Raw genomic sequence first — 25,612 nt, 5'->3', positions numbered from 1 at the left:
AGTTAGCTATTAGCCACTAATATAACTGCCGTGGCTACATTAGCAACCGCGGATTGCGGCTAGCAAGTGTAGTTAGCAAGTGGATTGTGGATTGTGGATTGTGTTGATCCTACTTCCTGTGTCTTGCCCAGTCGCCAGCGAGAGTGGGGTGCAGGAAGACCCTTTGTTGGGGTACTGGCGGATGTTTGCTTTTGTGTCTTGACCAGCCGCCATTGAGAATATAGTGGTATGACTCCCCTATCTATGCCTCCATTGTTGTTCCTTTTTGGCCTCACCATTTCCTGCGTTCTTATGTGGAGAGCAGGAGCTGAGTCCCTGCATTACGTCTGCTGTTCAGAGTTGCAAAACCCCCATCTTGCCACCCAGACTTAACATTAGCATCTGCATAATTTCATGGATGTAAACATTTCAGGTAAAGCTGAAGACCCCCTTTGTTTTAATCCCTGCCCAATCTCATTCCCTTCAGTTCTTCCCCAGAGGCAAGTGCAATCCTGATGTCCAGGCCATGTTTCTATTAATTCACATGCACCTACATTCACCAGGGCCCCACCTCACCCCACCCCCCACATACCACAGTGTTTATAAGGGGAAGATTTCTTTTGTGTTTTCCAGGGTCCCACGGAGTACCTTCTCCCTCCATCCACTCAGATCTGGAGCTGCATGTCGATGTGGCATGGGTCCGTGTACAGACTTCTGGATACCTGTTTTAAAACTTAAAAGGTGAGGGTTTTGCACGTGCGTATACACACAAATCAATTCAAGACCTTTATATATTTAGGAACTGACAGCTTTATTGGAAAAAATGGTAAAACTGGAAGAAAACAACTTAAGTGAACGTTTTGCAAGGGCAATACTGCAATGTGCCTGGTCGGCATGGTGACCACGGGAAGTCACCCAGTGGCTATGGGGCAGGCAGTCCAGGCTCAGTTCTTTTTGTCGCTGTCACCCAGGGTGAGCTTGTCAAAGAGGCAGTCTGCCAGGCCGTATTCCGGGGCTCCGATCTGGCGCAGGTTGTTGATATGGCCCCCCGACCCTTTGATGGACTTCACGTGCTCGTGCAGGTAATGACGCTCCAGGTAGTCGCACAGATGGGCGGCCTTCTTCTCAGAGGCCAGCTGGTGCAGATTGAGCAGGCTCTGGTTCAGGGTTCTGTCCAGGTGCAAGGCGCTTTTCAAGGCCGTCAGGCCATTCTCCCAGCGGTTGCAGTCTGGCTTCCTGATATCACGCAGGTGGATGCGCCCCCCTGCGCAGGTTCTGCAGCCGCATCAGCCTCTCCCGGTGCTCCCTGGCCTCCCTGGACTGCCGCTGGAAGGAGGGGGCGACGTGCGTCAAGGCCAGGTCCTGGCGGTCCAAGTAGAAGGACAGGCACAGGTACAGGTAGGAGGCGTAGAGCTCCAGGTTGATCTGGTTGTTGACTGCGGCCTCGCAGTTGGGATGCTAGCTCTGCCGCACTTGTGTGGGCAGCCGGGTGGGTGCAGGCGCCACGGGTGGCAGCACAGGCACCACGGGTGGCAGCACAGGCACCATGCCTGGCAGCACAGGCAACATGTCTGGTGGCACCGGCCCTCCGAAATTGAAGGCCGAGAAGTCATGGGGAGGGGGGCTGTGGAGCGGGCGGCGGCGGGGGCCACGGCGGTGGCTTTTATGGCCTCGGAGATTCCCCATGGTGGTAGACGAGGGTGGCCAGAGGCTGAGTCAGCAGCCGCGATGGCGGGTACCTCGGGGGGCTCCCCGATGGACTAGGATGGCGGCTGGAGGAGATCGCCCTCCAGGGCCAGGCAGTGAGCAGAGGTGTGACCGTTGGGCGTGACCTTTACCGCCAGAAGTGATGGGGTCAGGGGGGCGGAGGGGGGCTGGAGCGGGTGGCGTACCATCAACGTGTTCCAGGTTCCATCCCAGCCTGCAGGAGAAGGGTGACTCAGTGCTGAGTGCCTGGCATATATAATATTTTAAAATGTTATTCATGTGTATAAGTGCACCTGGTTTGAGTTAATCACCTGCATGATTTCTTTGAGCAACTTATTTGAATATTGTCCTAATGTGATTGTTTCATTAAATTGGCACGTTTGTGGTATCATTGGTTATGTTTAATATCACAAAGCTTTATTTGAGTGACTTCAACCTCCATACTAATGACAGTTCTGATAGCCTCCTCCCTCAGTTCCCAATCCTTGTTAACTCCAGTGAGCTCCAGTTTTCTCCTTCTATTCATGATCAGTTTCACACTTCTCAGAGGCCAGAGCACTGCCTCCAAATTCTCAGTGATCTTTCCACCTCTCCATCTTTCCCAGACCAAAACAAAAACAAGCACAAAACTCCCATCTTCCCCCTTTATTATCTCAAGTAAATATATGCAAGATATTGCATTGTGTATGGAAATTACAAAAAGAAAATATATTGTTAGGATTCAAGCATGTTATAGTGGGAAACATAAGACCAACCTTGGTATTTATAATTAATTTATTTGTGTATTAATTCAACAACCATTTATATACTCCAAATGTTTGTCAGATACAGTGATTCCGCAGATACACAGAAGACTCAAATGTGGTCTGTGTTCTCAAAGTACAAAATTGAGTGACAGAATATTAGAAGTTCTCTCAGGTGGTTTTAAAGTTATGGATAAAATACCTATTTTCACTTAAAGTTTTATTTCCATGGCTTTGATTAATGTACCTTTGTTTTTGGGGGGGTTGTCTATTCCTCTTTGGAAGCTTCTGCTATTTTATAATTAGTGTTTATGAAGAAAACAAAGGGTCAGATATCAAGTGTTACAATTTAAATTTAATCAGTTTTAGAGGCATTTAATTGTTGATTATGGAAAACAACAGAATAATAATGTCTATTTCATAAGTTGATTATAATGATAGAATCATATGTTAGAGATGGTAAAGAACTGTATGATCAGTTTCTCAGTGAGGTAAAATTGTATTCTGTATTTGCTTAACACCAGTGTTTAGTCTTAATACAACTGTAGGTTTCCAAAATTTCCTTGGTAGATTCCATTGTAGATTTCACTGTATGAGTGTATTTAAATAGAAGAAATCTTGATTTTGTAGAACATTTTCTCATTATATCCCAAGATTATTTCATAATTTTCCCCTGTAATTTTACTCTACAAATATTTAAAATAATAATACCATTGAATGGTTATCATATGCTAAGAGGCGATAATAGTGTTTCTCAGATAATTCATTCCTCATTATTGCTTCCTAAGGAAGAAGGTAATGGCCAAATATATAACTGAGAGAAACCTGATGTTTGAAAACTAACTTTTCTAAGGGAAATCAATAAACAAGCATGGAGCCGGACTTCAAAATTCCATGAAGGAAACATACATACATATAAATTTTTCTTTAATCCATCCAGTTTTTCTTTAATGAGGAATATGAAACTAAATACAAACCCAGAATGAGAAAACTTAAGAGCAGATCATGTTTTTTAAAAATATAAATATAGGAGTATACGATAAAGGTTTATTTGAAATGTCTGTGGTCAGTTTTTATACTGTGTTAGTATCAGTATTAGTATTATTAGTAGTATTAGCAGTAGAATTAGTCAGGGTTCTCCGGAGAAACAAAACCAGTAGGTTCTGTTTATCTGTCTGTCAGTCTGTCTGTCTAGCTATCTGTAAAATAAGGAATTGGCTCATGTGATTATGGAGACTGACAAGTCCCAAAATCTGCAGTCAGCAAACTTGAGACCCAGGAGAGCCGATGGCATAGGTGGAGTCCCAAGGCCAGCAGGCCCAAGACTGAGGAAGTTCAAGTTGAAGGCAGGAAATAAAGCAATGTCCCAGCTCCAAGGAAGTTAGGAAGGAGGAGTTCCTCTTACTCAGAAGAGGGTCAGCATTTGTGTTCTAATCGGACCTATAACTGTTTATATGAGGCTCAACCACAGTAGAGAGGACAATCTGCTTTACTCAGTTTACTGTTTCAAATGTTAATCTCGTGGAAAAATACTCTTGCAGGCACACACAGAATAATATTTGACTAAATATCTGGGAACCCCCTGGCCCAGTCAAGCTGACATATAAAAGTATCCATCACAGTATTATTCATAATAAATACAGAGTAAACAAATAAAAATTCTAATGCCATGATCTGTGAAAACTCTGTTTTGACTTTGTTTCCTTCATCATTGAAAAATGTTACAGAACTCATAGTTGCACAACTGATATTAGACAATAAATTCCGACTCAGTGTAGTGATTAGCTTTCTCTTAGTGATTAGATTTCTCTTAGTTATATATTTTGCCATTACCTTTTCCAAAGAAGTTAGGCAAAAAGCATAATCCTTATAAAGTTTTTCTATGATTCCATACCTTACCCAGAGTGTTAATAGGATAAGCTTATAATTTATGTAATCATTATTCTTCATGATTTGACATGAGTAATTAATTTTCTCTCATTTTTAGTTATCTAAACTTTTCTTTCACACTCTCAGTGGCTTATTTGCTGATTTCCTTGTTCATAAAAATATAATTACCTCCACTAGCCAATGTTAAAACTCAGTGAAAAATACAACTTATAAAAGTACACGTTTTGTATAGTGTTTCCTGTGTGTTATTCATATTTATTACCTTTCCTCTGAGTTTTTCATTCTTCACTTCTTGCTCATATATGAAAAATAAATAATGTCCCTTTGACTTATTTCCTTGAAGGCTTTTGCCATTTTCCAAAAAACATCTCAGAATATTTAAGGTCAGTTAAACATATTTAGGGAATTTCAGATTCCTAGGAAATATTTCATATTTAATAGTTTTGTGCCAAAATGATTTTAAACCTACTTTATTTCAATGTGAATCAATGGGTTGGGATATAGTCTTTAGGTAGAACATTAGCATTTTGCTTTTGCTTATGTGGATGGTGCTCTTAAGTTCTGATTTCTTGCATGACAAACAACCAATAAGGAAAGTCTTATCAATAATCTACCAAATGCCGTCAGCTATATGACTTGATTCTCCATTGTAATGTTATCCCTTGATTTTCTCCTGCCAGAAAAGTGCTAATTTTTTTGATACCATTGGCAGTGATATAAATTTCTACAGTATACACACACACCAAGAGGGATTGAATGCAAAGACAAAAGCTAGCATTCCTTAAGGGATATGAAATTGAAGATGTGTTGTGGAGTAACAATAACAATTCAATTCATATTTTGTGATAGGTTTAATAACATCTTAGTAAATCATTGTGTGTATATGTGTGCAATGAAAGCATACATTTGTGTGTTCATGTAAGGCTTTGATAGCTAATGTTACCATTAACTAAAATTTGGATCTTATGTGGAATGTGGTATGAATATATATTATATATTCTAAAGAGATATTAGCATAAAATTAATAGCTTATATTTCATAATTCAGGCAAAAGTTCATGTTGCAGTCTTGAATCCAAAGGCAGGAAACTCAAACCGAATTTCTATATTGCAACCTGGTGGCATAGTTCTTTCTTTTTGGGAGGATTTCAATCTTTGCTCCCAAAGCTTTCAACTGATTGGATGATGCCCATGCACTCCATGGAGGGATAATCTGCTTTACTCAAAGCCTGCTGATTTAAATGTTAATCCCATCTGAAAAAACACCTTCACAGCAACTTCTGGATCAAACAACCTGGAACCATAGCCTAGCCAAGTTTGCACATAAAATTAATCATTGCAGAAAGTAAACTTCAGTGAGGGCTGAAACAGGCAGAAGAATGATGAAGTGGGTTCAATCAGAGTGAATGTGATTGGGTATCTGAGAAGGGCTGGCCCAGGCTGTGTCTGGGTGGGGGAGGCAGCAAGGATGCAGACCACCTGAGTCTGGTGGGGCATGAAAATGCTGTCCTGAGCCAGTGTTTAAGTAGACAGTAAATGTGGTAGGCAACTGAGGGTAGGCAGAGGCACACAGGATGTCAGAATTGGGGCCATGAGGCTTCATTTAACCAATGAATTTCATCACGTTGATTTTCATAATTTATTCTCATTCCCTCGTTCATTTGTCCATCATATGCTGCTCCAGTCAGTCTTTGAACTTGCTTAAGCATTTGTTTATTAGCTTGGTGGGTGTTGCTTTTGGTTGTCAGTACTGCACTATTCATACTGAGGCAGTTGTTGCCTGCTGATTGAACAGGCTAGTTGCAATTTCTCTGCATTCTATGGTGATGTCAGTTTTCTTTCACCTGGGAAGTGTTGTTTGCATAGGCAACTTGCTTCCATGTCTAGTCTTTTTGCTGCTACTTGGATGCTTGCAAAACTTTGTATCTTTTTAACTCTTCTATCATGACTCCATTATCCTGTGGGTCCACCAGGTATATACATATTATCTAAGTGAATTATTTTGTTTACAGCCTTCTATATCTGATATGTCATTACCATTTTGCATATGCTGAATTTTGATTTTCTCCAAATTTGGTTACCTTGGAGAATACCATTACTACTGTGGGGGTTTCTTTTGTTTTTGTTTTTGTTTTTGTGTTTTTTAAGACTTTGAAAGTCTTTTGGGGCCTATGAAAGGCACAGGGCTCTTGAAAAGTAATTCTCAGATTTTGGTGTGCATAAGAATCATCTAAAGACCATGTGAAATGCAGATTCTTGGCTCCATTTCTAGGAAATTCTAAAGTGTATATGGGGAGAATTCTACAAATTTGCATTTTAAAGGAGGTAGTTTCTCTCTAGTGTGCTTAATAGCTATTTTATGTGGATCCATCATAATACAATATACACTTTTAAGAAGCTAAACCTTTTATTTTGAAATAATTTTAGATTTATAAAAGAACAATTGTAAAGATAGTACAAAGAGTTTCTATGTACTCTTCCCCCATCTTCCACTAATGTTAGTGTCTTACATTGTACATATGTTAAAACTAAAAAAAATAATGTTGATGTATTACTTTTAACTAAACTCCAGGCTTTATTCAGATTTGTAGATTTTTTTTTTTTTTACAATGTCTGTTTTCTGTTCCAGGATCCAATCCAGTATATCACATTAAATTTAGTTGTCATATCTCTTTAGTCTTCTATGGTCTTTCACATGTTTCCAGCCCTGTTTCCCATGACAGTTTTAAGCAGTATTAGTCAGGTATCTTGTAGAATGTCCCCAAATTTGGGTCTGTTGGTTTTTTTCTCATGATTATATCTGAATTCTGGGTTTGGGGGAAGAATATCATAGAGGTGAAATGTCTTTGTCATCACATTTTATCAGGGTGTACATGATACCAACATGACTTATAACTGGTGATGTCAGTCTTGCTCGCTTTATTAAGGTAAAGTCTGTTGGATTTCTTCACTGTAAAGTTATTGTTGTTCCTTTTCCCATAATCTGTCTTTGGGAATACAACCCACACTCGGAGGAGGGCATTTAGCCCCACCTCCTGGAGGAAGGAATATCTACATATATTATTTGAAATTCTTTGTATGAAACACTTGTACCTTCTTCCGCATTTATTTATGTATTCATTATTTATATCAGTATGGACTCATGGGTATTTATTTTATATTGTGCTATAACTTTAACATTTAAATTAATTTTGTTGCTCAAGTTGTTTTAGCTTAGGCCATCAGGTACTCCTCCAGTTTGGCTCCTGTGTCCCTTTTTTTTTTTTTTTAATTTAAATTTATTGGGGTGACAATTGTTATTAAAATTACATAGATTTCAGGTGTGCAATTCTATATCACATCATCTATAAATTACATTGTGTGTTCACCACCCAGAGTCAGTTCTCCTTCCATCACCGTATATTTGATCCCCCTTACCCTCATCTCCCACCCCCCAACCCCCTTACCCTCTGGTAACCACTAAATTACGTTCCCCAGATTAATTTTCAAACCCCGTGGCCATCCTGTGGTCACCGACTGCGCTTCAATCCCTTCACCCGCCCCCCCACCCCCACCCCCCGCCCATCTAGCAATCCTCAGTTTTTCCTCTTTGTCTCCAACACTGTTTCTGGTTAGTTCATTCACTTATTCTTTTCTTTAGATTCCGCAAATAAGTGAGATCATATGGTACTTATCTTTCTCTGTCTGACTTATTTCACTTAACATAATGTTCTCTAGGTCCATCCATGTTGTTGCAAATGGTAAGATTTCTTTCTTCTTTATGGCTGCGTAATACTCCATTGTATAAATGTACCACAGTTTCTTAATCCAGTCATCTACCGATGGGCATTTTGGTTGTTTTTGATTTGCATCCATCCTTTCGTTTTCTGAGCACTTCCATATTTTTGTCACTACATAACGCTCCAGTCTCATCTTGTATTTTCATTGTCCCAAGGCTAGAATTAATCGTTTCTCAAAAAATGTCTGGATTTTGGTTTGTTTTTCTTATTTTGGAGAAGGATATTTAGAAACCAAGGTCTGGGCGCTAGATGTACTTGTCTCTAGTTGGGTGTCATTGTTTCTAGTCTCTCAGCAGACAGAGCTATGAAACTATGCATGTATACTAACCAATATCTATATTGGTTAGTTAACACATATCTATAACCATTTCTATAGGTATCTGTCTTTATACATATTAAACTAAACATGAGTTCATACTAATGTCTAAGACTCGAATCCAGTATCACACAGTTCATTCTAGCCTTCTCCTCTTATGTATAACTTCTTTTACTGACAGTAAAAACTGACTCACATTTTTACCATTTATTTACTTACTTGTTCAATCCTAGTATACATGTAGTTTCATATTTTTAACCATACCCCAGTGAAAAACAAGTTTGCTAACTAAAATTGTGTTTACAGTTGTTGTTTAGTCTTAAATTTCCCAATCAAAACATCATTTTCCAAAGTCACTTATATCAGCTCCTTTCCCCCACCCCTGTCAGTGCAGTTGTATCATACATTGGTAATACAGTTAGATTCATTTGTCACAGTCTGCATTCCATTCTGGGATACTCTGATTGTTTGTTGTTGTTTTTTTGTTGTTTAATGCACACGTTAAAGCTCACCCTATGATGTACTGTTCAATGGGTTTTGGCAATTGTGTAGAGGCATGTATCTTCCATCTAGTACCATACAGAACAGTTTCATCACCCTAAAATATTACCTGTGAGTCCCCTCTGTATTATTCCTTCCCAACACCTGAAAATACTGATTTGTTTTCCATGCCTATAATTTGTCTTTTCCAGAATGTCGAGCAAACAGTATCATAAAATATGTACACTTTTGGATCTGGCATCTTTGACTTTGCAACATGCATTTAAGATTCATCCATGTTGTGGATGAAACAATACTTTCTTCCTTTTTATCACTGAAAAATATCTATCATCTCAAATACCAAGTTTGTTTATCCATTTACCTGTGGAGGACAATTTGATTATTTCCAGTTTGGGACAATTATGCATAAAGCTGGTATGTTAAGACTATGTTTAGTTCTATAGGGAACTGCCAAACTGTGATTCCCAAGTAGCTGTATCATATTCCCACAAGCGATGAATGTGAGTTCCTGTTGCACTAAATCTTTGTCAGCTTTTGGTTTCATCAGTTTTTAGATTTTAGCTATTCTAATAGGTATGTAGTAATATCTCATTGTGGTTTTATTTGTAGTCCCCTCATGACAGATGATTTTGAGCATCTTTTATTTACCCTTTATATATCTTCTTTGGTGAAAATACATAGATTTTCTTATTTTATATAAATTATATTTTATATATTTTATATATATATATATATATATATATATATATATATATATATATAAATTAGGTTGGTTTCTTATTGTTGAGTTTTAAGAGTTCTTTATATGTGTATATCCTAGGTATGAGTCCTTTATACAGTATACTCTTTTGTTTGGTTTTGTTTTTTATTAGTTTCAGGTGTGCAAAACAATGTAATAGACATTTCAGCCCTCACAAAGTGATAACCTCCCTCCCCCAATATATTGTCCCTTTGACATCATATATATCTATTACAATTCCATTGACTCTATTCCCTATGCTGTACTCCATATCCCATGACTATATATATATATATATATATATATATATATATATATTAAATTATAGTTTATATATAATATTATTCAGCTTCAGGTGTACAGCGCAGTGTTCAGCCATCTACACCGTCCATTAAGTGATCTCCCTAGTAAGACATGTGCCCATCTGACATCCTACAAAATCTTTGCAACATTGTTGATTGTATTCCCCAAACTGTCTTTCATATCCTGTGGAAATATTGTAGTTACCAATTTGTGCTTTCTAATCCCCTCCCTTTCTGCCTCATCTCCATCCCTCTCCCATCTAGCAACCATCAGTTTTTTCTCTGTATCTCTGAGACTATTTCTGATTACTTTGCTCATTTATTCAGTTCTTTAGATTCCACTAAGTGAGATCATATGGTATTTTTCTTTCTCCAACTGACTTATTTCACTTAGCATAATGTTCTCTATGTCCATCCATATTGCTGCAAATGGTAGGATTTCATTCTTCTTTATAGCTGAGTAATACTCCATTGTATAAATGTACCACAGTTTCTTAATCCAGTCATCTACCAATGGGCATTTCGATTGTTCCCAAGTCTTGCCTATTGTGAATAGTGCTGCAATAAACATAAGGGTGCATATACTTTTTCAAATTAGCATTTTGGATTTCTCTGTATAGATACCTGAGAGTGGAATTGCTGGGTCATAAGGTTGTTCCGTTTCCAGTTTTTTGAGATACCTCCATCCTGTTTTCCACAGTGGCTGCACCAATCCGCAATCCCACTAACAGTGCACCAGGGCTCCCTTTTCTCCATCCACATCCTCAGCAGCACTTGTTTGTTGATTTATTGATGATAGCCATTCTGACCGGAGTGAGGTGGTATCTCATTGTGGTTTTTATTTGTATTTCTCTAATGATTAGTGAGGTTGAGCACTTTTTCATATGTCTGTTGGCCATCTGTACATCCTCTTTAGAGAAATGTCTCTTCATGTCCTCTGTCCATTGTTTAATTGGGTTGTTTGGTTTTTTTGGTGTTGAGTTGAACGAGTGTTTTATAAATTTTGGATATTAACCCTTGTCAAATGTATTAGGTTGGTGCAAAAGTAATTGCGGTTTAACAGGTTAAAAATAATTGCAAAAACCGCAATTACTTTTATATCAACCTAATATTATTGACAAATATATTCTCCCATTCAGTAGGCTGCCTTTTTGTTTTATTGATGGTTTCCTTTACTGTGAAACAATTTTCAGTTTGATGTAATCCTATATGTTTATTTTTTCTTTTACTTCCCTTGCCCGAGGGGATCTATCAGTAAAAATATTACTCCGTGTAATGTCTGCAAATTTACTCCCTATATTTTCTTCTAGGAGTTTTATGGTTTCAGGTTTTACATTTAAGTTTTTAATCCATTTTTAATTTATTCCCATATATAGCATAAGGAGGTGGTTTCATTTTTTTTTGCATGTGTCAGTCCAGTTTTCCCAGCACCATTTATTAATTAGACTGTCTTTACCCCAATGTAAATTCTTGCTTCCTTTGTCGTAGATTAAATGACCATATAGGAATGGATTTATTTCTGGGCTTTCTATTCTGTTCCATTTATCTATGTGTCTGTTTTTATGCCAGTACCATGCTGTTTTGATTACTATAGCCTTGTAGTATGATTTGATGTCAGGTAGCATGATACCTCCCACTTTGTTCTTATTTCTCAAGATTGATGTGGCTATTCGGGGTCTATTATGGTTCCATATAAATTTTAGGATTATATGTTCTATTTCTGAGAAAAATGTCAGTGGTAGTTTGATAGGAATTGCGTTGAATCTATATATTGTCTTACATAGTATTGACAATTTATATTTTTTCTATCCATGAACATGGTATTCATTTTCATTTATTTGTATCTTCTTTGATTTCTCTCTTCTGTGTCTTATAATTTTCTGAGTACAGGTCTTTTACTTCTTTGGTTAAGTTGATTCCTAAGTATTTTATTGTTTTTGAAGCAATTGTAAATGGGATTGTTTTCTTGATTTCTCCTTCTGATAGTTTATTATTGGTGTATACATATACAATATACTCTTGAAAAGTGACAAAATGAAGTGAATATAAGGTACAAAAGAAAAAAGTTTTAATGAATAGTCATATGAAAAATTTTGAAGTTGCCCAACTGAACTTTAGGATATTTTAGATAGAGGAATACTCATATTAGCTGACTAGTTACAGGATGTTTAAAGTGAACGGTTGAAGCATTGGCTCTTGAATTTAGTACAAGTTCCATAGAATTTCTCCAAATAAGGAAGTTAAAAGTATACCCATATCAATATTATGTCTTACTATTTTCACATCATGAATTCTACTAAATACCTTGAGACTTTAAAGCACATTCTTATAACCAACAAATGAAATTACTCATGAGATAAAAGTAGATTCCTATGATTTTTGCTTCCCCTTTATGCTTTGAATATAGCTTACTTCTATTTTCTGATTATAATTATTCTGCATAAAATAACAATATCATACTGGATGTTAATTCTTTGCCAGATAACATGCAAAATTATGTTACATAGTTACCTCAATTTACACATAATCCATTTGTTTGATTTCATAAAAAATTTAGGAGGACTATGTATTGTGTCCAGTTTACATAGGAAAAACCAGAGGCAAAAGAGGAATTTATCATGACTCCTTCACAAGGAGGAACTAAGGCATACTTGCTAATAATGGTAGAAAACATCGTTCAGCTACATCTAACAAAGGAAGTGATAAACACTTCCTTGACAAGTTAATAAACATGCTCAGAACACTTTATTCTGTCATGAAAAATTATACGGTAGAAGAATAATCCAAGATGAATTTGTTTATATTTCAAATCTTTATAGAACAGATTTTTCATAGGCACTGTTATAAGCACTACAAAAGAGATAATAATTTAAGTGAAAAATCAAGGATTGCAGTTGGAGATACACAGTAAAAAATATAAATCTGTGGCATTAATTACTGCTTAAAAGGACAATGTCTTATTTTCAAGGTCAATGTATTTTTATTTCTTTGGAGCTTTCTTTTCTTCTTATAGATCATGTGCCACCACTGTTTAAAATTCTCATATCATTCCTTTATTTTAAAAAATCATTTTCTTAAAGCACCTCTTACAGAATTTTTAAAAATATGAATGCATGATAGGAAAACTTGCTTTGCATTTGCATATTTGTCTTAGCTCACAGAATTGATCCTCTGACTGGGTAAAAATTAGTGGTACAAAATAGTGTTCATCAGGCATTCTATTGACATCTAGTATCCAGCATTTCCGGTAAAGGATTGGATGCACTTCTGATTCTTATTCCTTAGTAGACACCTTGTTTTTCTGCTCTGAAATCTTTTTTAAAAGCCTTATCCTTGAGATTCTAAAATTTCATCAGCATGTATTTTGCTATGGATCTTTTTTTCATCCCATGAACTCTGTACTTTACTCCATGGACCTATTTCAGTCTGAAAACTTGGATATTTCTTAAGCTCTTGGATATTATTTTACTGATGTTTCTTTGATAATTTCTTCTCTATTTCTCATGTTCTCTGATTTTAGGACTTCTGTTTGTTTTGTGTTGGACTTAATCACCACATTTCTTAACTATCTTTTATATATTGAATCACTTTACATTTTGCTCAACATTCTGTAATATTTCCTAGATTTTATTTCCCTTTTACCTGATCTAGTGCATTATTTAGTTCATATACTGAATATTTAAATTCCAGAAACAGTATTTTAATGTTTTACTTATAATATATAAGTGATATATAATTTCAAAGTATTAGTTTATATTACTTGCTTAAACTAAATTGGCAATGCAGATAAAATTCTGTTACTTGAATTTTTCTTCCCAAGGATGTTCCACTTGATCTGTGAAAGTTTAATAGGTATTACTTGAAAAAGAAAAACTGTTCTGAGGTGAAATGAGTTGAGGAAACCCTGTGTTTGACAAATATTAAACTTATTTCTTGAATTCATTGTTTTAAATGGCATTTAATAAACTCATGTGCACTAGGAAACTCTAGGAAGTTGTTTTATACAGAGAATCTTTTAGATTTATTTTACTAAAAATATTTATCAATCACAGAACATATTAAGACACAGGGCAGTTTAAGAAATGAAACAATGCCACTTTGGCATATACAGCATTGGAAGTATTTTTTTTTTTTACAATGAAATTTATCATTTATTCCTTCATGCCCCATTCCATTTCCTCTTCCAGGACTTCAAAACTAATTTTTTATATCTTCGTTTTGATGACAGCTGGGAAGTTTGGTTGTCTTTTTTAAAAATGATTGTAATGATATAAATGTGGGGAATTGAAGGAGTACTAAAGGGCTTGACTAAGTTTATTTCAGCTTTCCTCCTTATCACTATTAGGAAAACGGTGGTCAATCAAGAACTGTCTGTATTAGAGAATAGCTGTTGACAGGTTCTAAAAAAAAGCATTGTATAAGATTATTTCTTGTATAAAATTTATTATAATTAGATCAACAGTGGACCATAGAAATAGCTTTGTAAAAGTAGAACCAGTCAACATACATATTGACTGCATGTATCTTTGTAATAAAGTCAGCTCTATTGGATATTGCCTGTTTGGTGGCCAAATTACAGGGGGGAAGAAGGAATTTGTTTATAGAATTGACTTTTTTTCCTCCCACAGGATAGACAAAACAGTCTCAGAAACATTAGAAATATTTCCAATCTAGTCAATTTTGGGGTTGTAACTGTTATTTATTTGATTTAACTCATATGGTTAAGTATTTGTAAGCCCCTTTATATGTAAATCTTTGCTGTATTATAGTGCATTATTGAACTACATTTCATTAGGTAATGAAATTATATGAACTTTATTAAATTTTCCTTTTTGTATCCAGGATAAATAAATTAGGTTATTGTGTTAAATAATTTTTTAAACTATTGGTGAGATGGCTGTAGTTTTAAAAAGGCAAGCAAAAATAAATAAATGAAAAGATTGTTACTGTCTTCTGCCATTATCATCTTGCAGAACACAAATTTCATATTCATATTAAAAAGACATATTGCCGATGTTGATCATTTACTGGGAAAAGGAGCCATAGGGGGATACATTATGCTAAAGAGCAATTAAATGAGACATATTCCCAAGAGACTTGTCTCTTGAGAACAGCCCATAACTAAAATCTTTTAAACAGCACTCTGTCATTTTATAAACTATTATACTGAAAAGGTAGTAGTAGTCCATACCCAAATTTAAGATGTTACCACACACCTACATTGCATGACCTTGTATGTCTGTAAATTGATGTCCTCCTTATATTAATTTAATTACAATAGTGAATATTCTGGTAGTTGGCAAAAAAACCTATGAATAATAGCTTTATGACATAATAGCAGCCTTGGGAGTTGAGATAATTTATGATCTATATTCTTAGTGTACTGCTGCTTCATTTAAGAAACATAGGTACACAATGAATGCAATATGCATTCTTTATTCCTTTCCTAGGACCTGATAGAAGACTTGGGGGTTCTGTGTCAAGTAGTCCTATGTTGAAAGCATGACTCTACCTGTTCCAAACTGTGTAAGCTTGTGTATAGTGATTTACTCATCGGAAAAATGGGACTAATTATACCAAATATTACAAGTATTAAATTAGGTGATGCTTTTTAAATGACACTAATAGTACACTTAGTTCATTGGTTTCAATCAGTATGTAGTAGCAATTATTTTTTTAAAGGCTGGACTTGAAAAAGTAGTCTATTCATTACGTAACAGCTCAAGTTAATTTTTAAACTTTAGATTCTATTGTTATAAGTTTGGGATGCTAATATAATACTTTCTCTCTTCCCTTTAATGTTACCATTTCTTTTTCTTTTCCAGCTAGTCACTGAAATCTCATTTATATTTTTTCTGGTAGAAGTGTTAGCAGGTAGTGCATTTCTAACATATGAATAGCTTTTGGAATCAATAAATCCCAAAGATTAGTCAGAGACAGAGGGACAAAACTTCAAAAAATAACTTATAAAAGGCTACGTTTACATAGCCTTTAAACATTTTTTATATTATTGTCCTGAATTGCTATTGACTTTTAAGAATATCTGTCTTCTCTCTCTAACAACAATGAGAAAAGGAACCTTATGGTTTGTGTGTGTTTTCATTACAGATTTTTTTCTCCTGGAGACTCAATAATAATGGTATAATAGGTAGTAGATCTTACAGAGTTATTATAGTCCACTGAATATAGAGTCACTAAACACTGGTATGGATATTTAATACTGCATTGTAAAAATTTTGATAGTTCATAATGCTGAATTTGCTTTTTTGAAAAGAAAATGAAAGGTTGCAAATATGCAATATATAGTAGATTTGAGTCATTTCTATTTTTTAAAAATTTCCAGCTTTATTGAGATGTAATTGACATATAATATGGTGTACGTTTAAGATGTACAATATGATGATTTGATACACATATTTATTGCAAAACAATTACCACAATAAGGTTAGTTAATATATTCATCACTTCACATAATTACATTTTTTGTGTGATGAAAACTTTTAAGATCTACTCTGTTAGCCACTTTCAACTATATAATACAGTATTGTTAAGTATAGTCATCATGCTGTATATTATATCCTCAGAACTTACTCATCTTATAACAGGAATTTTGTATCCCTTGACCAACATCTCCCCATTTCCCCCACCCTCCAGCCCCTGACAACCACCAGTCTTCTCTCTGTTTCTGTGAGTATGGTTTTGCATTCCATATATAAGTGATATCATACAGTATTTGTCTTTCGTCTGTCTTTTGACTCATTTCACTTAATTTAATACCTCCAAGTTTCATTCATGTTGTCACAAATAGTAGAAGTTTCTTTTTTATGGGTGAATAATATATACAGAGGGTGCCAAAAAATGTGTACACATTTTAAGAGAAGAAAATACTGTATTAAACTTGTAAAACTCAATATATGAGGTATGCCAATTAAGTTTGTGAACTTGTTGCAACGATGTTGCTGACCTCTTCTGATACCAGAGAGGTTACTCATTATGAATTTGTACCAACTGGACAAACAGTGAACCAAGTTTACTATTTGGAAGTGCTGAAAAGGCTGCGTGAAAAAGTTAGACGACCTGAACTTTTCACCAACAATTCATGGCTCTTGTATCACGACAATGCACCAGCTCACACAGCACTGTCTGTGAGAGTGTTTTTAGCCAGTAAACAAATAACTGTATTGGAACACCCTCCCTACTCACCTGACTTGGCCCCCAATGACTTCTTTCTTTACCCAAAGATAAAGGAAATATTGAAAGGAAGACATTTTGATGACATTCAGGACAATAAGTGTAAAACAATGACCGTTCTGATGGCCATTCCAGAAAATGAGTTCTAAAATTGCTTTGAAGGGTGGTCTAGGCACTGGCATCCGTGCATAGCGTCCCAAGGGGAGTACTTCAAAGGTGACTGCAGTGATATTCAGCAATGAGATATGTAGCACTTTTTCTAGGATGAATTTGCGAACTTAATTGTGAGACCTCATAGACCAATAACAAAAGATGAATGCAAGTCACATTTGACTTCCGCAGTTACAAGAGGTGCTCAAAGAGGTTACCATCAGCATAGTTTTAATACAATTTTTTCCTTTCTTTAAATATGTATACATTTTTTTGACCGTGTGTGTGTGTGTGTGTATGTGTGTGTGTGTGTGTGTGTCACATTTTCTTTATCCATTCATCTGTCAGTGGACACTTAGATTGTTTCCATGTCTTATCTGAGTAATTTTTAGATGTTAGTTACTACTCCATGGACACAAGAAAGTCCGGTAGATAAGGTATAATTAGTATAATTAGAACCACATGTAGCTGCTAACATGACAAAAGATTAGAGATTAAGGACTCAGAATGTTTCTTTTCAAACAAATATTTAAGTAATTTGCAAGCTAGTGCCCACAAAGGACCAAATCTAAATTATAAATTTAGGGATCAATATAATTCTAAATTTTTTCCTCTGGTGTTTGGGCACTTGCCCTGCTACCTTCCCATCCTGACCCCATTCCACCAGATGCCTGCAGTAATATTCACTCTGACCTTCTTTTATCAAGTTTGTTAATTATGCGAGAATTAGGTCTCCTTCTCTAAGTGTTCATTGAGAAATGAAACCTATCACTGCTGCCTTTGGTTAGGTATTGTGTCATCATAAGAAAGTCTTCAACTGCCATCTGTATTTGGGGACTGGCTCCTGAAAGCTAATAGAAATACAAGCATTTTCATTGTATTAAATGATCCAACCCTTTATTTTCTCTGGCTAAGAATCAGTTTTAGGGTTGAAAGAAGTGAGTTTGAACTCGCTTCTCTAATTGCTATAGAATGAATATGTTTCCACGTAGATTTAGATCAGGATTACCCTTAACAGGGGTAACTTTTAGTTCCATATTTTAATGACACTCAGTAATTAGTAACTATTGTGTAATTTATGATACTCGTGACGTGTTCTTCTTTTCCTCCTTACCCCTATCAGGAAGAGTTTGAAAATGACAAAGAAAGTGGTCAGTTGTTAAATTATACTGGCACAAGATTGTGATTAAGTTTTTTAATCCCCAGGCCAATGACTAAATAAACATGTTTTTTTTAATATTAGCATGGGACACATTTCTGATATCATTTATCTTCTGATTTTCAATAAGGCACACTTCACACAGTTCTCATTGAGCTCAAAACTTGCGTTACATAGAAAAGCAGTGCGCTTCTCCATGGGGCTTGGGAGCAGTTTCATATCTCAGTATTTCCTATGTGGTCTAGTCTAATTTTATTTAAGATATGACTGAATGGATGGGGGAAAATATATTGGTACAATATTCAAATTCAATTCAATAGTTCCTTGGTCATATACATTGGGTCTAAACATTAGAATTAGAGAAATTAATCAAGCTTTGTCTGATGTTTAGTTAGGTTTACTCTTTGCACTGACAATTTAAAGCAAAGAGGTATTTCACGTTTAACTCATTACCAAGTGATGAAGAGGGAAATTTAATTGACAACTGAGATTTTATAAGCATTCACACCTCATTTAATCTTCAAAACTTAGGTGAAATGGGTACTGTTAGTCTACATTTGAGATTAGATAACGTATTCTGCAAAGCGTCTTGTCTATAGTCACAAGATAAGAACATGGCAGTGCTGGAATATAAACTTATTTCTGCCTAGTTCCAAAGGTCATGCTCTTAATACTCTTTCATGTAGACTGTCAGAAATGAAAAATAATTTCCTCTGTCTTTAGTAAAATTCGTGTTCCTAGAGCCAAATTCTCTAAAGGTTTTGTAACCCCTTATGTGACACTGTAATAGAATTGATTATTACAATATTTTTTTTTTTTTGGTATACGATACCATGAACTTTAGAGGCATGGCTGGCTTAAAGTAGAGGCATACACATCACCAAAGAAAATTGTGACAGAAAATTTGCTACAGCCCACTGTAACATATTTTCCAAACTTAAGCAAATCTTTATTTAAAACAATTTTAATATGAACATAATTAACCTGGTTAGCAATTTTTAGCATGCATTTTTTATTAGTTTCAAGTGTACAAAGCAATGTAATAGTTACACATTTCACCCCTCACAAAGTGATAAACCCGCTCCCCCAATCTATTGCCCCTCTGACATCATATATTTAACAATTCCATTGAGTCTATTCTCTATGCTGTACTCCATATCCTGTGACTATATATATATATATATATATATATATATATATATATATGTATATATATATATATTAAATTATACTTCATATGAAATCCTACCATTGGCAATGATATAGATGGACATAGAGAACATCATGCTAATTGAAATAAGTCAGTCAGAGAAAGACAAATACCATATGATCTCAAATACATGGTTAGCAATGTTTAATAATTTCATAGTGCTTGCTTTTACAAGGATTGCTGCAAATACAAAAAGTATTTTCCAAAAAATAGATAGGCTGAGTTATAATATATTTTTTTAGGAGGATACAATTTCAAAAAGTTAAGTGCTGTGTCCTTCAGCAAAAAAGAATCCGTGAAAGGAGGGTAATTAAGAAATCACAGGTTTTCCATTTTGTAAAATATTTAGCACTAGGAATGGCTATTTCATTATCTTACAATTCTTCCATGTGCTCTCAATTTCTGCCTCATGATGCAAATATTTGTTGACAAAACAAAGCTCTAAATGTTTTTTCTTTCTTAAAGGCATCGTTTTTATTATGCACACTAAAGATCCCTTTGTTGCTCCAATGATAGATTGAAAAGAGGACAATATCTTTATCCTCTGTTAGATGATAAGAGATCGGGAGAGCATGGTGTGGGTATCACTGGCCACACAATCCAATTCCATTTGGTTTGTGGCTTTTATGTCCTTCCAGAGCTGAATTTAGCCTCACAACTGACAAAGCTGTGGTTGCTATACCAGGCAACCTGGAAGAGCAGGGTACGACTGGTTCCAGAAAATGAAAGTATATCCTTATGTTTCCTTTATTAGAGTCCCTGGTGCATATGTTCTTACCCTACCTTGGGTCCTAGTTGGGCATCCAAGGTTCCAAGGTGAATATTTCATTGTCCATGATGTTGCTGAATGTCAGTGTGGAAATCATACACGTGATTAGAAGACTTTGACTCAAACCTCGTATTTGACCTTCAATAACTCAGTGACCTGGAGTTTTCTCAATTATAAAATGGATACAATACTTCTGGGTTTCTCTATATTGTAAACCTCAAAACAACAACAACAAAACACTACAAAGATTATGATTGGGCCTTTTGAAAACTTTAAGAAGCTACACTAACACAATTACTTTTAAGCTTCTCCAGAATTTCTAAAAACTATGGATTTAAGGTCCTTTTTTTTTTTTTTTGAAGTCTCATTGTTGTTACAAAATCCAAATTTTTTTGAAGTCTCATTGTTGTTACAAAATCCAAATTCTGTTTGCTTCTATTCATGTCTGTATGAAAACTAATACCAATGTAGGTAATTGCTGCAGTGGAGAAACTTATGTAACTTCTCCAAGGACAATTCATTTCAGTGGAACTAGTCGTCATCAATAAACAACAGGGGGCCTCACTAGTGACTCTTGTTTTGCAAATACATGTTTTAATCCTAAGCAAAAGCTAAGATTGAGGTTTTGTTGAAGGCTATCAGACTGCGTAAACACCATCAAAAAGTTTTCTTGGCTTCTTTCCTTTATACGTTTGTAGCACCCTTTTTCCTTACCCCTTCCCTCCCCTCCTTCACAAATATATGCTGAGTATCAATTCTGTGATGTTGGTGACATTAGGCACTTATATAAAGTAATCCTTGAATTCTCACCAAAATTTGAGTTTGATGATATGGATTCCATTTCACACATGAGGAGACATGCTCCTTGAAGTACAAGATCATATAACCAAAATGTGGAAAAGAGGGTATTCAAGTATGTGTCTTCTGACTATTAATGTGTTGCTATTTCTGTGACACATGCATACTCTTTAGTGCATTTTTAAAATCAAGGAGGAAAACATCCTGATTGCAATGAATTCAAGAAAACATGGGAGATGAAGAAGTGGAAACAGTGATTTATAAACAACTTTCTCTGGTAATTTTTTCTGGAAAGCAGAACAAAATATAGAATGGTAGCTGGAGAGAAAAGTTATGTCAAGAGAATTTTTATTTTGCTTTGTTTGGTTATTTCAGATGATGTAAGTGATAAGAGCCCCCTTTTTATGCTTTTTGTTTCTTAATAACCATAATTACCCCGAAAAAAGAAAAAAATAAGGGGGCAAATTCAGGCCACATATTTGATTAGGCAAAATGTGGAGACCTAATACACAAATGAAAGGTTTTGCCTCAGGAGAATAAAGAGTTCATCTTTTGTTTCAGAAGGAATGGAGAATATGGGTACAGAGGGAGCTGGCTAGGTGAATTTGGTGATGGGAGGAAAAGGAGGTTCTCACCTATTTTTATTTTATCAGTGAGTACAAAGCAACACTTTGAGAGGAGGGATGGAGACAGCATGTTAGATAATTGATGACGGAAGTAAAATGGTCATTTTGGAAAGTGGGAGAATATATTGATGATGGAAATGGAATAGAACTTCCAGCTAGTGCTGAGGCTCATCTAAGATTTATGCCATATATGTAACCGGTCAGTGTGGTATGTAGTTTTCTCTAGTCATATTTAATTGTTTGGGCACAGGTACAAGAATGACAGAGATTAAGATTTAACCAGGGTTGGGGTTCTATCAGAATACAAGAGAGAGAGAGAAAGGAGAAAGTAAAAGTATACTCAAAGAACTGATAGTAGTGGACAGTACAATCTAAGCTGGGAAAGAAAGGAACTGAAAACATAAGGTGTGATTCATGCTGAAAGCGTGGTAAGTAATGGTCATTGGATTGGAAATCATGTTGGAACTGAAGAATTAGAGGTTTGGGAATATGAAAAACGGTGGTCAACAAGGTAAGAAGCAGGGGTCAGAAGCCACCATAATTGAAACTGAGGTTTGAAGTTGGTGTATTCATTGCCAATAACTAAGTCTAGAGTCTGACTGTGGGGATCAGTGTCTGGTGAGATCAGGACAAGACCGATGGAGGTAATGAGAGTGAAAGCTGATGCCAGGACTTGAAGGAATAGTCTCTGTGAATATTTAAATCATCAAATGTATGGTGATGGAAGGAGAACTGACTCTGGGTGGTGAACACGCAATGTGATATACAGATGATGTATTACAGAATTGTACACCTGCTACCTACGTAACTTTACTAACCACTGTCACCCCAATAAAACTTAATTTAAAAAAAAAAGAAAAAATATTAGCGCACTCAAAGGGACCAAAACAGTAATTCAGACACTAAGAAACCTCAGTGAAGAAAGGGGACTACATAGTTGATTGCAACAAGTTGATTGGTGAACCCAAGCAGAAGTTTATTTAGAAATGTTTAGAAGCATTAGGTGTTAAATTACAGATGTTGTGGAATCAAAGTTGTCCGTACACAGTGGGAAACTCATCATGAATTCTGATTGATGTTAAAATGAGAGAGAGAGCCAGCTAAGTAGTAAATAGAAAACTGTCTAATTGCCTCTCTTTGCATCTTCACCTTCCGCGTTTAAATTGAGTATATTTGTTCGGTGTAGTGGAGTCGTGACGGCATCATAAGTCCATCCTTTCCTGATAAACACCTTCTCAAGCACATCCGGCATCCTGTAGCCCTTGCTTTCAATGAAATCTTTAAAGGCAATTGTTCCATAAAGATCATCAAGAATGTCTGGTTTCAAGTTCGCACCTTGAGCTTCAAGTAAGATTTTAGGGTCAATCAGAGGTTCGTCATTTATTAGCTTTGTCCACAACTTGGGCTTCAGGTACCATGCTCCATACCTCATCTTCACCCGGCTGGGTGTATGAAGATCCTGTGGTTTCTGGTCTTCCCTCTCCAAGTTTTCTTCCTGTATGGAGAATTTTTTCTCTTTTGTTTTATCCAGCTGTTTGCTGTACTTTATTCCCAAAGGAACCTGGCTTATTTTCTTTATTTTGCCAGTATCATAGTTTAGTTTGTAATCCTCGTGAACGTCAAATGTCACATAATTCATGATGAACTTTTCATCAATGCCCAAGTCTCCAAAAGTATCAGTCCATCTGCAGAATTTAGTAAGTTCTCTTGTTATTGTTTTGCAAAGAGGAGGCCTTTGGGGAATATCCTCTGTGCTTGACTTCTTGTTTTCCTTTTCCCCAAGAAGCCAATTGTCTGAAGGTAACAGAGGAGTTTCCTTGGGAAGGTCCAGGTAGACTTTGGTAGGACGTCTTTTAAAGAGCTTTGTGGGGGACTTCCTTCTTTTTTTGGTGCCCTGACAATAGGCCCATGTGTCCTCCAGCTTCCTGTGAGGATCAAGCACTTTCAGCACTTTTAATAGGAGGTCGGCAGGCAGAACTTCCTCCAGATTCGGGTAGTGAGCCAAGGGATGCTTGGTCAGGCTGGCTTCGATGTCCTCTACGAATGCCTTCCGTGCTTGCTGGGCTGGTGAGAGTGTGGAAAACAGGTCTGCCTTGTTGGGCAGCTTTACCCGACTCTTTCTGGGGGCAGGTTTGGGAATTCTATGAGCAATAACGGGGAGAAAACCTTCCTTAGGGCCGCGAGTGATGAGATTCTTGCAAGGTGGACATCCTGTCCTGAAGTCGTCCAGCCCCTCTTTCACAAATATCCACCGCCGGCCGTCCAGGGAACTGGGGAACTTCAGAAGCTTGTTCTTGTGCTTTGCGAAACACTTGGAAGGTAACTTGTCCTGGTACCAGGGCTTATAGTTCATGCCCAGGGGCGTTGGTTGCCGCGGCTGTGGCCTTAACAGCCACTTCTTGTCCTCCATGGTACCGCTGGTACCAGGGCGACAAGCGGCTTCAGCCGTTTGTTGTCCCAGCTTCTCCAGTCACTAGGAGACCGCTACCACGTGCGGCCAGATTCTTTCTGGAGGCGGGTCCAGGCGCGCGCCCTGCGCAGCCCGCAGTCTCCCAGGATGGGCCGCATTCCTTTTTGTGCTACAGTACTATCCACTGTAGGGTCACAGCGGAATTTATCCACTCCACCTCCACTCGCCTTTGGATGAACAAAGTTACCACTTTGAGGCTATTACAGTTAAAGCGGCCACAAATATTTCACATGTACACATCTTTGTATGGACACGGACTTACATTTCCCTTGGGTAAATTTCAGCTACGAGTTGAATGGTGGGGAGCTTATGACAGGTGTTTAATGTTTAAAAAACAAACAAACAAAAATAACACCAAAGTTTTCCAAAGTGATTGTACTATTCAATACTTCTTCTAGCAGTGTATGAGAATTGTACTTCCTGCACATACTCCCCAACACACGTTGCGGTTGGTTAGTCATTTTAATATTGGCTGTTCTCACAGGTGTGTCGTGGTATCTCACTGTGGTTTTAATTTTTGTTTCCCTGTCACTATTGGTGTTGAGCATCTGTTTATGTGCTTATTGTCCAATTGCATCTCTCCTTTGGTGAAGAGTCTACTCAATTTTTTGCACATTTGTAAAATGTTTTGCTTGATATCTCATTGAGTTTTGAGAGTTCTTTGTGTATTCTGGGCGTCAGTCCTTTATCAACTATCTGATTTGTAAAATTTTCTCTCCATCTATGGCTTTTCTTTTAAAGTGTCTTAACAGTGTCTTTCAAAGAGCAGCGTTTTTACATTAGATGAAGTCCAATTTATCAATTTGTTCTTTTATGGATTGTTATTTTTTTGTTGTAACTAAAAATTTTGCTTATCACTTTTTAATTTCCATGTTCATTGTTAATATACAGAAATTTAATTGATTTTTATATATTGATCTTGTATCATGCAACCTTTGTAAACTCACCTGTTAATTCTAGTACCTTTTTTATAGAGTCTGTCAAAATTTCTACGTCCATAGTCATGTCACCTGTTAATAAAGAGAGTTTCATTTCTTCCTTTCCAATGGGAATAACTTTTTTCTTGGCCTTACTGCACTGGATGGAAATTGCTTATGTTGAATAGAAGTGATAAGAGTGGAAATTTTTGTCTCATTCCTGATCTTACAGGGAAAGCCATTAAGAATGATGCTACCTTTGGGTTTTTCGTACGTACCTTTTTTTGGTTTGAGTTCCCTTTTAGTCCTAGTGTTCTGAGGCTTTGTGACAAATGCTTTGTGTCAGGTACTTGGATTGTGTCAAATG

The 25,612-nt window shown here is 36.3% G+C and overlaps 1 protein-coding gene and 1 pseudogene across 1 annotated transcript; both read right to left on the bottom strand.

The window, feature by feature from the left end:
• Positions 1-923: 923 nt before the first annotated feature.
• On the bottom strand, positions 924-1,665 carry LOC117018179 (ferritin heavy chain-like; annotated as a pseudogene).
• A 74-nt stretch (positions 1,666-1,739) lies between these two features.
• On the bottom strand, positions 1,740-24,268 carry LOC117018118 (protein FAM47E-like). Its single transcript, XM_033098945.1, has 2 exons — positions 23,008-24,268; positions 1,740-1,900 (listed from the first exon to the last, which is right to left on the bottom strand). Exons 1-2 carry the CDS (start codon positions 24,266-24,268, stop codon positions 1,740-1,742), a joined length of 1,422 nt encoding a protein of 473 aa, XP_032954836.1.
• Between the last annotated feature and the right edge of the window lie 1,344 nt (positions 24,269-25,612).

The sequence above is a fragment of the Rhinolophus ferrumequinum genome, chromosome X, assembly GCF_004115265.2.
Source record: "Rhinolophus ferrumequinum isolate MPI-CBG mRhiFer1 chromosome X, mRhiFer1_v1.p, whole genome shotgun sequence".
Classification (NCBI taxonomy): Eukaryota; Metazoa; Chordata; class Mammalia; order Chiroptera; family Rhinolophidae; genus Rhinolophus; species Rhinolophus ferrumequinum.
Note: the sequence above shows the minus strand (reverse complement) of the source record. Positions and strands in the feature narration are given on the sequence as shown.

Bases quoted from the DNA above. Each gene is read 5' to 3' on its own strand.
- LOC117018118 (XM_033098945.1), bottom strand. From the start codon at position 24,268: ATGGAGGACAAGAAGTGGCTGTTAAGGCCACAGCCGCGGCAACCAACG. The intron at 1,901-23,007 runs GTGAAGATGCAA...CTTCTCCTGCAG, and splicing joins ACTCAATTTAAACGCGGAAG to GCTGGGATGGAACCTGGAAC.